The sequence below is a fragment of the Gossypium arboreum genome, chromosome 8 (genome assembly GCF_025698485.1).
Source record: "Gossypium arboreum isolate Shixiya-1 chromosome 8, ASM2569848v2, whole genome shotgun sequence".
Classification (NCBI taxonomy): domain Eukaryota; kingdom Viridiplantae; phylum Streptophyta; class Magnoliopsida; order Malvales; family Malvaceae; genus Gossypium; species Gossypium arboreum.
This window is the reverse complement of record NC_069077.1, coordinates 133281312-133296336: the sequence shown is the minus strand read 5'-3', so window position 1 is coordinate 133296336 and position 15025 is coordinate 133281312. Positions and strand designations below refer to the sequence as shown.

The 15025-nt window shown below is 32.7% G+C and overlaps 3 protein-coding genes across 3 annotated transcripts; 2 read left to right on the top strand and 1 right to left on the bottom strand.

Annotated features, from left to right (window-relative positions):
* The first annotated feature begins 978 nt into the window (after nucleotides 1-978).
* On the top strand, nucleotides 979-3831 carry LOC108468433 (polygalacturonase QRT2). The gene is made up of 9 exons (XM_017769317.2): nucleotides 979-1505; nucleotides 1589-1720; nucleotides 1811-1978; nucleotides 2094-2114; nucleotides 2217-2424; nucleotides 2520-2601; nucleotides 2672-2780; nucleotides 3306-3422; nucleotides 3503-3831. Exons 1-9 carry the CDS (start codon nucleotides 1185-1187, stop codon nucleotides 3728-3730), a joined length of 1386 nt encoding a protein of 461 aa, XP_017624806.1. The 5' UTR covers nucleotides 979-1184; the 3' UTR covers nucleotides 3731-3831.
* A 1239-nt stretch (nucleotides 3832-5070) lies between these two features.
* Nucleotides 5071-6734, top strand: LOC108467743 (DNA-directed RNA polymerases II, IV and V subunit 11-like). The gene is made up of 5 exons (XM_017768498.2): nucleotides 5071-5294; nucleotides 5365-5454; nucleotides 5577-5655; nucleotides 5771-5866; nucleotides 6429-6734. Exons 1-5 carry the CDS (start codon nucleotides 5242-5244, stop codon nucleotides 6459-6461), a joined length of 351 nt encoding a protein of 116 aa, XP_017623987.1. The 5' UTR covers nucleotides 5071-5241; the 3' UTR covers nucleotides 6462-6734.
* Nucleotides 6735-6760: 26 nt separating this feature from the next.
* Nucleotides 6761-9621, bottom strand: LOC108467744 (cation/H(+) antiporter 28-like). The gene is made up of 4 exons (XM_017768499.2): nucleotides 9442-9621; nucleotides 8333-9332; nucleotides 7662-8251; nucleotides 6761-7580 (listed from the first exon to the last, which is right to left on the bottom strand). The coding sequence occupies exons 1-4, from the start codon at nucleotides 9619-9621 to the stop codon at nucleotides 6975-6977; spliced, it is 2376 nt and encodes a 791-aa protein (XP_017623988.1). The 3' UTR covers nucleotides 6761-6974.
* Nucleotides 9622-15025: the final 5404 nt, after the last annotated feature.

Genomic DNA, 15025 nt, shown 5'->3' with positions numbered 1-15025 from the left:
GAAAATGAAAATGAAAAAGAAAAAGAAAAAGAAAAAATTGTGTTTATATTTTCGTAAAATTTCCATTTGTTTAAAGTATTATAATATTACTATGAATTTTACGAGTTAATTTATTTTATGTATATTAATAATTTATGTTTTCAAAAAATTAATTAAAAACTCCCATTTAATGCTTTACCTAACTTGTTATAGTGATTTTTAAAAGAAGATTTGTATTCTAATCCTTAATTTTGATTAAAATTATTGTAATAATTTTTCATAGTAATTAAATTAAAAAATATTAACTAATTATTTTCATTTCATTTTTATGTGATCTATTTTAATGTATCTTATTATTTGAACGTAATCCTAAATTATTATATTAAAATTTAGCATGTAACAACATTTGAAACCACTTATTTCTTCAGCTTGTTAGCAGTTAGTATATATTTAATATAATTAAAATTAAATTTATTTATGATTAATGTTTTAAATTTCGGAACTTAGCCAGTAAAAATGCTAGTGTATAAAGAAAAATCCACGTCATCTTGGCCATTTTTGAATTTAACAATGATTAGACGAGCAACTTCAAAACAAAAAATGATTATACGTGTAAATTAATGTTTGACAATAATATAAACAGACGTTCTCAGAATCAGTTATCTGTTAAAACTAAACTACTAGCTTTTTATAGTCAAAGTACGGAGGAATTTGCTGCGTTTCGGCCGGTGATGGTCAAAATTTTTAAATTACAATAAGCTGCTTTTCACATACAAAAATATAGGTGGTCTAATACCAAAATGACTGAAAAATATGTTTGTATTTGTACCTAATTCCATCATCCATTACCACTACTGCCCTTTATTCATGCATGTGCAACTCCCATGTATTAACCATTAACTGCTCTAACTAACATGAAATTATTGGGCTTTCCAACAAGTTTCGGGTTTTGTCTGAATTTATAGAAAATTATAATCCACATGCATACCTCTTGACTTTGAGTCTGACTTCAGCACTCATCAGCATTCTCTAATTATAGGACCTAATTGCATTGATAGCAATTGGACATACAATTTCATTAATTCTCCAAATTAAACAGCAACTTCCAAGCTTCCCTATAAATATATGTTCACTTGGTGACAAATTAAAGCATATTCAATTCATTAGCTCCTTTTTTTTAAGTACCCATCTAAAAGTGAAGTTACATGATGTTCCTAAAAACTCTTTGTCTCCCACTTGTGATTACATTCCTTTCTTTGTCCTCCTATTGCTTTGGCCTTGGCAGGTACAGAGAGGAGGACCCATTTCACGTTGATTTTCGTCGAGGCCGTGCTTATCACCACCCGACATCGTATCGCCATCCTTATTTTCGCACCTTCGGTGTTCGCGGTCAGCGAAACTATCATAATCCCTACTATAATAACGAAATCCAGTCGAGGCTTGATAGACCAAGTGGTGCAGCGACTCCAAAGGTAGTCAATGTAGATGATTTCGGAGCTAAATCTAATGGAAGAGATGATTCTCAGGTAGGTATTACCTCATGTTTATAACAAAAAAGATTATTTATCTTATTCTGTCTGTGATGATCAATTTTTTTTCATTGACATAGGCATTTAAGAAAGCTTGGAATTATGCTTGTTCTTCATCTCAAGGAGCTATTATGGTGGTCCCCAAGAAGAAGATTTATCGTCTTAAGCCAATTAACTTCTCAGGACCCTGCAAGTCTCCTCTTCTATTGAAGGTGAGTTTTTTATTTTTTATTTTTTATTTTTTTGCATGCCTCATGCATGGAATTATATCACAATTTTCCCTGTAATATTCAACATGATAGATCTATGGAACACTCGAAGCCACTGAGGATCACTCGGATTACCAAGATAATGGAAGACGATGGCTTTACTTTGATAACGTTGAAAATTTACGACTCGAAGGTGGAGGCATCATCGATGGTAATGGCAAAACATGGTGGGAAAAGTCCTGCAAAGTCAATAAAGCCCTCGTAAGCCATTTTCTCATCATTTTCCATCAACCAATTAATATTTCAATATCAACGACTAATTATTTTGCTTCTTCTTCTTCTTCTATTTTTGTATTTCCATCATCAAAAATTGCAGCCTTGCAAGGAAGCTCCAACTGTAAGCTTTTCTATTTCTATACTTCTTTGTATATGGCGTATACGTACGTGCATTGTGTATTGATATATATATATATATATATATATATTTACCTACATGCAGGCTGTAACCTTCAATGAATGCACTAACCTGAGAGTATCAAGTCTTCGTATAAAAGATGCACAACAAATGCACGTTATATTTCAAAAATGTGTGAATGTAAAAGCATTTAACCTTTTGGTGACGGCACCTGGGAACAGTCCCAACACTGATGGCATTCATGTGACTGGAACCCAGAATATTTACATTAACAACTGTGTCATCGGGACAGGTATATATATATATATATATACCATGCATACACAATCGGCTATCGAAATTGGTATATATGCTGATAAAAATCATGTTTATGTTTTGAAAATGAAGGCGATGATTGCATCTCAATAGTGAGCGGCTCCAAGAATGTACATGCCACCGGTATAACTTGCGGACCAGGCCATGGAATCAGGTCTCTAATTCACCACTAAATTTTCAGGCAAATATAAAGCGAAATTCCTAATGATTTTGTATTTTTGCAGCATTGGGAGCTTGGGAGCCGAAAACACTGCGGCATATGTGTCTAATGTAATAGTTAGTAAAGCAACACTTTCCGGAACCGACAACGGAGTTCGAATAAAAACATGGCAGGTAATTATATGAGCGATTAGTTGTTAAGTTTAAAAACTTTTACTAAAATAAATATGGATTAAAGTTTTGGGTTAATGATGAGTATTATCCTATAATTGAGGCGCAATACTTGAGATGAGAAAACTCTTACCAACAAGAAGCAAAACTACTAGATTTAATTGAGAAAGAGTAGAAAAAATATGGAACTGAACGATTACAGCATGCCAACGACTTCAAACAAACAACCTCTAATGATTTCCACTTACTTCTTGACTTTTCCATACAATTTGTTGACCTAAATTTTCAACTGTCGACAGAGAAATTCTTTCATTCATTGCCTAATCCAATGAAATTCTAAAGGTTTTCCAAACACAAAGTGCTTAATTTGCTTTTCAAGGAACGTCATTCATTCATTGCATATTATACTTTATATTATAACATCATCAACAATCCTTCTTAAATTAATGATAAGGTCTGCTAATTGTTTGTTGATTCAATTCAATGTTTTTATAATTTCAATTAATATGATCGAAAATTCTATTACAGGGAGGATCAGGATATGCCAAAAACATAAAATTTCAAAACATCTTGATGTACAACGTCAGTAACCCTATAATCATTGATCAAAATTATTGTGATCAAGAAAAACCATGTCGCAAACAGGTTAAAATTCCTTTACCTATCTATTCACTTAAACACGAACCCCTAAACGCCAAGGCATTAAATAAATTATATGTGTGCAGACATCAGCGGTACAAGTGAGCAATGTACTTTACCAAAACATCAGAGGAACAAGTGCCTCGAACGTGGCCATGAAATTCGACTGCAGCCAGAGTTTTCCTTGCCGGCAGATCTATTTGCAAAATGTAGCTTTAAAGGCTGAAGAAACTAAACAAGCTTCATCTTCATGTGCTAATGTTATATTATCTTATCGAGGAGATGTTTCACCACCCTGCTCATCTCAATCCTAAATTAGGAGAAAATTATCTATTGTTCTACTATATATAACATGTATAATGTTAAAATACTTGATCATAGTATAAATATTTGAGTGATTTTGTGCATGTTAAAATACTTGTTGCCAAACGCATCGAAAGTAAAAAAAAAAAAAAAACCACATTTTGTGGATAGTTTTAGCAATTGAATTGTTTTTGTTTTAGCTTCACCTAGTATCTATATATTTTTATAAATAAAATAAATTTTTAATAATTTTTAACTGAACTGTAACCCAAATAATGAGTGATACTAAAATACTAAAATATTTTATAAGTAATATAGATAAAATTAGAAGAGGGCATTGTTTTCTTAACTTCCCCACTTTAACCAAACTAATAACTTAGCCAAACTAATAACTTAACCACTTTAACCACTTTACCTAAACTTAATATTCTAGAAGATCCTGTAATTTCTAACTCTACTGTTTCTACCAAAAAAAAATGCAGAAGAAAAATGGAAAATTTTAGAAATGAGAATATATGATATTAATTGTTAAATTCTGATATGATATTATCATCCAAAAGTTGGAGAAGAGCCAAAGGAGAACATATAAAATGAATCTTTATAAGTGAACTTAATTATACAAATCAACAGTGCCGTATTTAGGGACATCTAAAATAAAATTTTTTATTTAATTCTTTTAAAATTTAAAAATTTAGATTAATAAAGATAAAATTATATTTGACACCTTAAAAATATAAAATTTTGATTTAATCCTTTAAAAATTATAAATATTTAGATTATTGAAAATTACAATTTAATTTAAGCCCTAAAATATCTTTTGGCTTCGCCCTTGAAAAATTATTCATTTAGTTCCTTTAAAATGTTAAAATTTTAAATTAATAAATTAAAATAGCACTTTAGCCCTTAAAAATGATAAAATTTTAATTTAATCCTTTAAAAATTATAAATATTTAGGCTATTGAAATTTATATTTTAATTTCAGCACAAAAAGAATTTTTTGGCTTCTCCCCTACAAATTAAGTAGGTTCAAGTTTAACTAGCAGAAAAATTGGTGTTGTGTTTAAGATATTTGTAAAGCTAGCACACATCTAATATTCAAATTCTATGAATTTAATTTAGGGTAAAACAATTCAAAGCTGATATGTAACAATTTAATTTGATTTAATACTACATCAGTCATCGTTAAATCACGTCATTTTATTAACAATAAAATTAATGTGTAAGGACTAAAATATTAATTTTTCAAATATAGAAATTAAAATGAACTTGATGATATGATATGATAGAGGGACTTGTAATAAACTTTAACCAATAGAGTAGAGGGAGGAAAATTAATTTTTGAGATATTATTTTTCTTAAGCACAAGTTGAAACGACATCGTAATGACTCATTCCCACGGGGTCTTCCCATTTCATGCAACAGTTACACTGGCACTGAGGCTGAGCCACCAAACCATTTTGATTTTCTCCGGCGGCGGTGAGAGCAAGAGTTTGCAGAAGAGAAGAGAAAGAGTGAGAAGGCCATGAACGCCCCCGACCGTTACGAGAGATTCGTCGTCCCCGAGGGGACCAAAAAGTAGGCTCTTTATCCCTAAATCCTCTGTTTATCAAACTCACTGTTACATATTTGTTGGTTAAATTTTTAGGGTTTCTTACGAGAGAGACACCAAAATAATAAATGCGGCCACCTTCACAATCGAGAGAGAAGACCACACCATCGGCAACATCCTCCGAATGTACGCATCATACGATATTCGTCCCCTTTCAAACTTCGTCTCTTTTTGCTTATTTTTGCTGGATTAAGCTCCTAATTATTTGTCTTTTCCTCCCTTTATTGTTAACGGTGATAAACAATCAGGCAATTGCATGGAGATGAGAACGTTTTGTTTGCTGGCTACAAGCTTCCTCACCCTCTGCAGTACAAAATCCTTGTTAGGGTTAGTCTTTTTCTTTGTTGGATAGGGCTAAACGCTATTAATTTTTTGGATTTTATCGAATGCATTCTGGTGCCAGTTGTTTTCGGGTTTTAACCAATTTGATGCAATTTCGTAGATCCACACAACCAGTCAGTCTTCTCCAATGCAAGCATATAATCAGGCTATAAACGATCTGGATAAGGAACTTGATCATCTGAAGAGTGCATTTGAGGTGACATTTGTCTTTCTTCATAACTTACTAGTGCTACTGTCGGTTAAATTTCGTTTACATTGGGGAAATTGCTTTCGTATCCGACTGCAAGGTAGTTAATATAATCTAACTTAGAATTCCATGAAGAAATTCAAGTACTTATACCACTACTTCTCCAACCGATGACTTGTGATAACTATCATATTTCCTATTAAAGTACCTTCTTTCTTATTGTAGATTAGTCATCAGTTTGCCTATATAACTCTACTCATAAAATTGCTTGCATCACTTCTTCACTTGTCCAATTAGAATGATCTGCTTAGGGTGCACTTTCACGAACCTGTGACAAATTAGGATTATAATTCTCTCTCTCTCTCTCTCTCTCTTTCTCTTTGTGTGTGTGTGTGTGTCTCACACACAAACACCCAACAGAAGCTTTCACATATGACATAACTACCAATTTACTTAAAATTGAATATTTTATTGATATATTAATGTTAAAAATCATTCATTTTGATAGTTCTGGTGAGTTTCGTGCTTGTATTGAGCTTCATCCTTATGCTTTTTATATTTCTCTTTGCAGGTTGAGGTAGAAAAGCATTCAAGGGACTTCTAATGTGTGTTTGAGGCGCTCAGTTAACCAGGGGTTTTGTGTTATGACTTTGAAAGGAAAAACAACCAAATAACTTTGAGACATCTGCAATGCATGCTATTCAAGCTTTTGTAATGACACTATTTTGAAATCTGTCTCAAAGTTGTTCAAGAAACAATCCTTCTGCTTTCTCTATTATGTTTTCCTAACCAAGCTGACTGATTGCAAAATGTTACTTATCTATGATATATTTGTGCATTTGCTAATGATATTTGATAGTTAAATGATTCTGTATTACATACTAGCTGTGCATTTGTCTTGTTTTTTACATATATTTGCTTACTGGTTCTGTACTTTTGGAATGATAAGAGTTTGTAAAGCTGGGTTCTGGAATGTCCTTTGAAGTAAGTAGCATTTCTACAAGCTACATATATACATATATACGTATATGTATATATATATCATCCTACAAGCTACATTTATAAGGTTTGGATTTTGATATCCTAAGTTTTAAACCTACCTTGCTAGGATTGGTGTTTACATAATGGAGAACTCATCACTAAGGCCATCCAGTTGTCCTTTAATATTGTGCAGTTGGATAATCAAAATGGAGGTACCAGATGCGGAATTAGACCCTGAAAGTACGTCCCCAACAGGACCCAATTCTGGACATTGTTGCCAATCATTAAGTCCCTGCGTCAATACTGTATTTACTCTTCCAGCCCGCCCTACAATGATAAGAGAATATTGTCCTATTGACATAAGATTAGTGTAGGTCTCAGATGAATTTGCAAGATGCTTCTCCATATAAGCCACGTTCCCCCCTGCTACATATTTCTCATAGAATTCAGCGAAGCACTCGTCATCAAGTTTCATCTCTTCTTCTTGCTCTCCCACACTTGCTCTGTTATTCACTCTCCGTGGTTCGTGCTCCGAATTTTTGTCTACTAGGAATCTTATTACTGTCAGCTTTACTCCAGGATGCCACGCTACACGACCAGCATAGGCTAGAGCTTCTTGATCATCTTTGCCTCCGATAAAAATGACAGCCACTTTTGATACAGATGATGTTGACAATCTTTCAGTAAATCCAAACCCTCTGTCCACCAAGATTCCAATAGAACATGGGGCGTTTCTAAGCAGCTGTTAAACAACCAAAAAATATTGTTATTCTGAAAATTACAGGTACTTGAAATAATGGTTGACCTCTCTTGTTCTTATTACCTTACGAGTCACATGTCTGAAACCAGGATGACCTTCATCTAGGGTGCCATCTGCTTTCAATCTCTTATGGAAGGGCAACAAAATAAGGGAAACCATCAAGTCTTCTGCTAAAACACTAATATCCTGTGGCATGCTATTGAATGTGGAAAGTACTAGCATTCGGCTAAGCATGATACCACCATCCACATTTTCATTTATGTGAGTTTGAAAAGCACGGGTGATTTCATCTCTCATTTCTGTGACTGAATTATCGGTTATTGTCATATTGTCTACTCCTTCACCAGGTACCAGCGTTGAAGCTATCTTCTCCGTCAGCTCAATCATGTCAGTGACATGAACAAAAAGTCCAGGCGCAGGTTTGCCTCGAGAGATCTCCATTAAGCTGATGCCAGATTCCAAATTATGAGTTCCATGCAGGCATAGCAAAATTCTAAGTTCGCTTGAAGGATCAAGCCACCGTAGAGTCATCCGTTGAACTGGTACGCGTTTCCTTGCCCTTTCTATTATATGCTTCACAACAAACGGTGTGTGTATCACAGATAAGAATATCAGAATCACCATCGAGATACATGTTGTGACATCGATCTTTCCTTGCTGCAATTTAATTCATTTATATTTTAGCTTTACTCTGTTATTTTTTTAGAATTATAATCACGTTGGAAAGAGTAAACTAACCCTGAGTGCATCAACAGCGAAGTATACGTGAAAATGACCCTTTGCCGTCAAAAGTAATCCAACTGCTACCAATTCTGGCCTATGGTAACCTAACGTTAAGCCACAGATGAGTGTTCCACCCACTTTTCCGATTGTTGCGATCAGTATAAGACAGAAAATCCTCACCCATGTTCCAATGTTGCCTACTGCAAAACTTGAGATATCAACCCTCAGCCCCACCCAGAAGAAGAAAAGTGGGTAAAAAAGTGTGCTTAACAAGTTGTTGATTCTGCTAATCGTCCATTTCGATATTCGCCCCTCCGATGGTAAAAAGAGCCCTCCCATAAATGCACTCAAACATGAGTTGTAACCCATCCATGGTGCCAAGGAGCATATAACAGTCATGAAGGCCATTGATAGGACAAGGTGGGAGCCCTTGAGGGGCTTTCCTTCAGGGTTTGACTGGTTGATCCAATTCATGAAAACCGGTGAAATCTTTGCTGCCAACAGTGTTTGAAGCATAAGTGCAGCCCCGGTTTTGACGGCGGTCTTAATTCCTTCTCTAAAATTCGCAGTCTCTTGCAATGGAAAAAAGACAAATGACAGGACCACCGAAAACATGGTTATCATATCAGAGTGCACCCCTGCACCAATACTAAGCTTTCCTATATCCGACTTGCCTACTTTGAGATAGGTCATGAGGCGGGTAAGTATGTGAGAGCCACTACCGGAAAGACTGATGGACAGGGACAAGGTGAAGGTTATCACGCTTGAATTTCTCAAATAATGCAGCCATGGAGTTATAGCGCACGCTGCAACAAACGTGGACACTGTTCCGGCGTAGGCCACCATCGCATGTCGAGTCGGGGACTTAAAGATCACATAAGGGTCCATTTCTAGACCCAAAACGAAGGCATATGAAATCATGCCGAAGTCAACGATGTTTTCCAAAGTAATGCTGAATAGGCTTGTGAAAGAATCACGTGCATGTGGTAAGCTTGCAAGAATCAGCCCTATCTGCATGCATTAGAAACACCAACGTATAACTTAGCTTTAGTTATTATATATAATCACAAACCAATGCAATGAAATCAATTTCAGGACAACATGGGAATTAGATACATACGACAAGATCAGAAGTCATGTAAGGTTGGGAGAAAGGCTTTAAAAGGTGGTGCACAACTCTGCTAAGAACATATGTTGCAATAAGAGCAACCATCTTCCCAGAAAAGCTTACACTGGCGGCATCAAATCTTAAAAAGCATGGATGGAAGGTGACGTTTGCGGATGTGGTTACCGGCGGCATCTTTGGCAATTAAGTTAAAGGTGTCTTGTTTTTTTTTTTTTTCCTTATTTCTTTTCTTGTTCGTGTTTCCAAATCCAAAATTTGATACAAATTCTTTATTAGCTACAAATCAATCTCTTCTTTTTTTGGGGGGTGGGATGTAAAATTTGTCACAATTTTCATTGTGCTGGTGAATCTTTAGCAGGAGGTGGAACGAGTGGATGCAAATTGTTGCAATATTACGAGGAGCAGAAATGGAGGAGCAAGTCGAGGAGATTGAAACATGTGAGTGGTGAATCTAGATTCATATATATAATAATATATGAATCCAAGACAAATAGAAAATTATCAAAGACGGTACGTACGAATCCAATGGGTCTTTTTGGAGTCCTTTTTATATACATATAGACCAGGGTATTCTCATCAATTTCTAGGATTTATTTTCTGATTGTCTCCGAATATTTGAACAGTTCAACTAAGTCACATTTCAGCACGAATATAATATATCATACCCATAATAATAAATTTAATTTACATATTTTGTTAATTTAGATTTTTTTACATTGATAATATGAAGTATTAATTACTTTATTTAAGTTGCTTGAACAGTAAAAGATAGTGCCGTCAATATATCGACAATATCACTTATACAAAATAATATTTTAATAAAATAAATAAAATAATAATATTTTAATTTCAGAAGGGTTGTGGACACCTCTTTTCTCATTTTTTATAAATTTATAAATCTTTAATTATAAAATTTTGAATATTTAAAATATGACCAATTGATACTTTTTTTTGTAAAATTGACATAAAAACATTAGGGTAAACTAGTTAAATAGTCACTTAAGTTTTTAATGAGTTCCTATTTTACCATACAATTTTTATTTTTAATTTTTGTTAATTCTATTATTCTTATTAGGTGAATTTTCAATTCTAGTTACTTCAATATTAAAATGTATTTGGTCAGCAAATAGAATGTCGATGTTACCTTCGTTAGATTGGTGTAATAATAAATTTAACTCTTAATATTTTACATATTTTATCAAGTTGATTCTATTTCTAAAAAATTCAATATGTTTTACCCTCAATCAGGGGCAAAGCCAGAAAATTGTTTAGGTGGGTCGAATGAAATTTTAATTTTTAATAGTCTATATCTTCATAATTTTTAAAGGATTAAATTAAATTTTTATAATTTTAGGGGGACAAAGTGTAATTTTACCTTTATTAACTTAGAATTTTAAAAAATTTAAAGGCCTAAATCGTAATTTTGTATTTTAGGGGGCCTCCCCTAGATTCACCTCTGTCATCAATATTAACACATTATTAACTCGGTTATTATTCTAAATATTCAAAATTTATAATTATAAAATATTAAAAATATAAAATTAGAAAAACAAAACAACTCAAACCATTTTTATAAATATGAAAAATTTGGAGACCAAGACAGTTTACCCTAATAATGTTATGTCAATTTTACAAAAAATTATCAATTTACTCATTATTTTAAATATTCAAAATTTGTAATTACAAATATTAAAAATATTATGAAACTAAAATAATTATTAAATAAAATAAAATTATAAAAACTATAAAATATAAATATAAAACTAAAACATATAAAATTTGTTTAAAATATAAAATAAATAAAATACGTGAAAAGGAGTGTGGCCAAACCCTTTTGAAATTAAAATATTATTATTTTTATTAAAATATTATTTTTATGGGTTGTGTTGCGTTGCGTTGGTAATATAGCTTTTTACGGTTCAAAACGACTCATTCTCATAAATTATTTGCTTTCCACCTCAGTTTTGTAATTATTTTTTTCATACTATTAATGTAAAAAACTTTCAATGTGATAATTTTTTGTGCTAAATTTGACTATTAACTTTTAAAAGAGTTCAATAACTATTTTAATAAAAATATTGTCTAAAATATTAATTTTTTAACTATGTTAGTGTAACAATCTGAATGGCAATACCTGTATGCTTCATACTGACATGACACTATTAATTTTATATGTCATGTTTCAAATTTATAGCATGACATGTATATTTACTTTAAATGAATTCATTGAATAATTTTATATACAATTAAAAATATATATTAGTTAATAATGAGTTTTTTTTTTTTACAAGTGTTTTTACTTGCACAACACATCAACATTTTTTTTATTTTTTTATTTTGGTAAATGATGAAACATTAGCCAAGGCTAAATTGTATTAGTGTTGATCTTCAACCATTAATATATGCATCGCACGATGAATATCATCTTCTAATAGACTTATCACATGTTTTGATGGATCTACATGGGTAATTAACTACTCTATTTCACCTCTAGCTTCTTTAGCAATACGATCAGCTACCCTGTTACTGTCCCTCAAGATCTAATAGAATGTCACATCCCAAACTTTGAAGCACCACTCGTATACTTGACAAACTTCATTGTACTTGCTACTCACAACTAACCCGTTTTGGATTATGACAATCAGTAAAGCACTGCCTCTTTCAATCTCCACTTTGCAGTATCCTTGTGCCCAAACAAATTTTAATCCCTCAAGCAGTGCTCGAGCTTCAACCTGAAAAATATCTGACAGTCTTATCTTTATCTCAAAGTCCCCATCCAACCTCCATTTGGTCCTATCACCACTCCTCTATGGATACCTTTGGTCTCGTTGTTAACACCGAGCCATCCATATTCACTTTGATCCATTCATTAGCTGGAAACTGCCAACATCCTTTATTCGTAGAATTACTCGTCCGATCCTCCTTTAGCACCCAAGGACCTTGTCTATGCTTCCGTCATGGTTAACAGAGCCTGACTATTGCAACTTATATGTTTGAAAATGAAGTCATTCCGACTTTTCCAAAGAAACCAACTTATAATGGAAAAGAAAGTAAGCCATTCCCCTTTTTGGATGACTATGTTACCTTCATTCTAAATGTTCCAAATAAGCTACTAGACAGTTGATAATCTAAAGAAACATTCCAAAGGCTGCTAGGTACAACTGATTTCCAGATTGATTTAGAAAAACCACAATCCCTAACGACATGCATTATATTTTCAATGTCTAGACCACACCTTTCACAAAAAGAAAAATTAGTCAAACCTCGTTTGAACTGTTCCTCATTTGTTAAAAGTTTACCACGATCAAGTAACCAGAGAAAGATCCAAACTCGTTGTGGTGTTCTCACTTTCCATGTCAGTTCATCGCTTTCAACTCTAACATTGGGATTGTCAACAAACAAGTGCTTATATGTTTTCGATATGGAGAAATTTCCTCCAGATAATCATCTCCACATTAGGTGATCTGTCCCTACATTCAGTGAAGGAGGTGTACAAGCCAGAATATGTTCCACAATCTCTTGCGGGAATACCGAGGCTAGCCATTATCGGTCCCACACCTCTTCTGTCATCACATCACAAACCTGGAATGAGTCTAATGGAATCCCTTGCCCGATATAAAAATGTCGTAGAATGCCCACATTGGGTAACCAAACGTCGTTCCAAAAGTTCACCAATCTCCCATCACCTACTGTCCAATAGATCTCATTTTTTACCTCATTCCAAATGTTGGCTATGGAGCGCCAAATATAAGAGTAGTTGCTTCGATGTATGTTGTCTGGCAGTATCCCATGTACTTTGTACTTATTCCTCAAAAATTGGACCCACAATTCATTTGTATTAGCAACCAATTTATAACCTAACTTTACAAGAAAATAATTTGTTCTGAATTTGTAATCTCTGAATGCCTAAGCCCCCACAGTCCCGAGGTTTACAACAAACCTCCCAATTCACAAGTGATGGTTTTCTCTCAAAAGATGTTGATCCCCATAAGAAACCACGAGCCAGTTTTTCAATCTCATTACAAATTGATATAGGTATTCTAGCTATTGTCATGAAATAGTTTGGGATGCTAAGTAATACTGACTTAACCAATGTCAAACGACCAACCAAAGATAACTTTCTTGCCTCCCATCCATTTAGCCGAGTACAAACTTTGTCCAAGATAAACTGAAAAGTATCAATGTCCACTTTATTGTGGAAGAATGGGACACCCAGATATTTTTGTTTCCCTTCCTTTTTAATGGATGCTTTGATAAATGTTTACTAGATGCTTAAATGTACGACAGGTATGTGACTAGTGCATTTTCGTACCATATAGGTAGCATGAATTTTCAATAACTTTCAAATATTTTGACCACCATTTCTTATTTTTCATTATTATTATTTTTCTAGTGGTTAGAAATACCACTATTATAACCACTATGACAACGATTATTAGTACGTCTCTAAACAGATCCTCAATTACAACCGACAACCACAATCTTTATGTTTTCATTTTTCATAATTGTTATGTACTATTATATTCACTTTAGGGGATGAAGCAGAACTAGTGGGAAGAATTTCATGGTTTTCCATCAGTAACTTTTTATTTTGCTTAGCCACTAGAAGGTATGAGATCGTTTCAAAATACTTTTTAAAGCCATTTTCACAATATTGCTGCTGCAGGAGCACATTAGATATTTCAATCATATAACTGTAATGTATTTCTTCAAGGAATATATATAATATAAATACACCAGTATCTCATGTTGTTTTTATATATGGTTTTAATGTAAAACACATCAATGTTTACATCACAATGAGGTAAAGTATTAGCTCTTAAAAGAGTTTTTTACAATTTGATGCAATATTAGCTCTTTAGGAGCATGTAATCATTTTATTACATAACCTTAATGTGCTTAATTTATTTTAAATAATATACACTTTTGCACTTCTTTTCAACATGAATGATAAAAATTTTGATCTTCAAGAAATTTATTTATTCATATAAAAATAAAATGAATAGGTATAAATAAAACATATATTAAACATAACAAATAATAAATTCATGTTACTAATAAATCACTATGGTTAAGTAATATTTTTCTATATACCATAACACAATAAAATACAAAATATTATAATGTTGGGTTAAAGTAACTTTACAACTATAAGAGTTTAAATATTAATATTTTTAACCTCCGCCTCTTATGGCATAATTTTATTTCAAATTTTACGATAATCATGAAACTATATAGACAGGTGAATATCCCAAAGTTCATGACAAGTATGCACTTTTACTCCCATTCCACAATAATCATATATTTTAATCAAAATTAAAATTAAACCAATCAATTCTATTAAAATGAACAAAAAAATATTTATCTCCACATAAAATATTATATAAATTCATTCGTGAATGGTTTTATAAATTCATAGATATACTGAATAAAACATTATATAAATTGAACTTTTTAATAGAAATCAAATCAAATTTCAAAAGAAGTTGATTAGACTGACTTACGTTACCATGGATAAGTAGTGATTATAAGCATCCTTTGTAATAAAGAGAAAGTGATCATCCCCAAGCAAATATCA

Excerpts from the sequence above, each read along its gene's own strand:
- LOC108467744 (XM_017768499.2), bottom strand. The coding sequence starts at position 9,621 with ATGCCGCCGGTAACCACATCCGCAAACGTCACCTTCCATCCATGCTTT. Across the intron at positions 8,252-8,332 it reads TGTTGATGCACTCAGGGTTA|GAAAGATCGATGTCACAACA; the intron begins GTTTACTCTTTC and ends AATTGCAGCAAG. Across the intron at positions 7,581-7,661 it reads TCAGACATGTGACTCGTAAG|CTGCTTAGAAACGCCCCATG; the intron begins GTAATAAGAACA and ends GTTGTTTAACAG.
- LOC108468433 (XM_017769317.2), top strand. The coding sequence starts at position 1,185 with ATGATGTTCCTAAAAACTCTTTGTCTCCCACTTGTGATTACATTCCTT. Across the intron at positions 1,506-1,588 it reads ATGGAAGAGATGATTCTCAG|GCATTTAAGAAAGCTTGGAA; the intron begins GTAGGTATTACC and ends TCATTGACATAG. Across the intron at positions 1,979-2,093 it reads GCAAAGTCAATAAAGCCCTC|CCTTGCAAGGAAGCTCCAAC; the intron begins GTAAGCCATTTT and ends CAAAAATTGCAG.
- LOC108467743 (XM_017768498.2), top strand. The coding sequence starts at position 5,242 with ATGAACGCCCCCGACCGTTACGAGAGATTCGTCGTCCCCGAGGGGACC. Across the intron at positions 5,455-5,576 it reads ATCGGCAACATCCTCCGAAT|GCAATTGCATGGAGATGAGA; the intron begins GTACGCATCATA and ends ATAAACAATCAG. Across the intron at positions 5,656-5,770 it reads AGTACAAAATCCTTGTTAGG|ATCCACACAACCAGTCAGTC; the intron begins GTTAGTCTTTTT and ends GCAATTTCGTAG.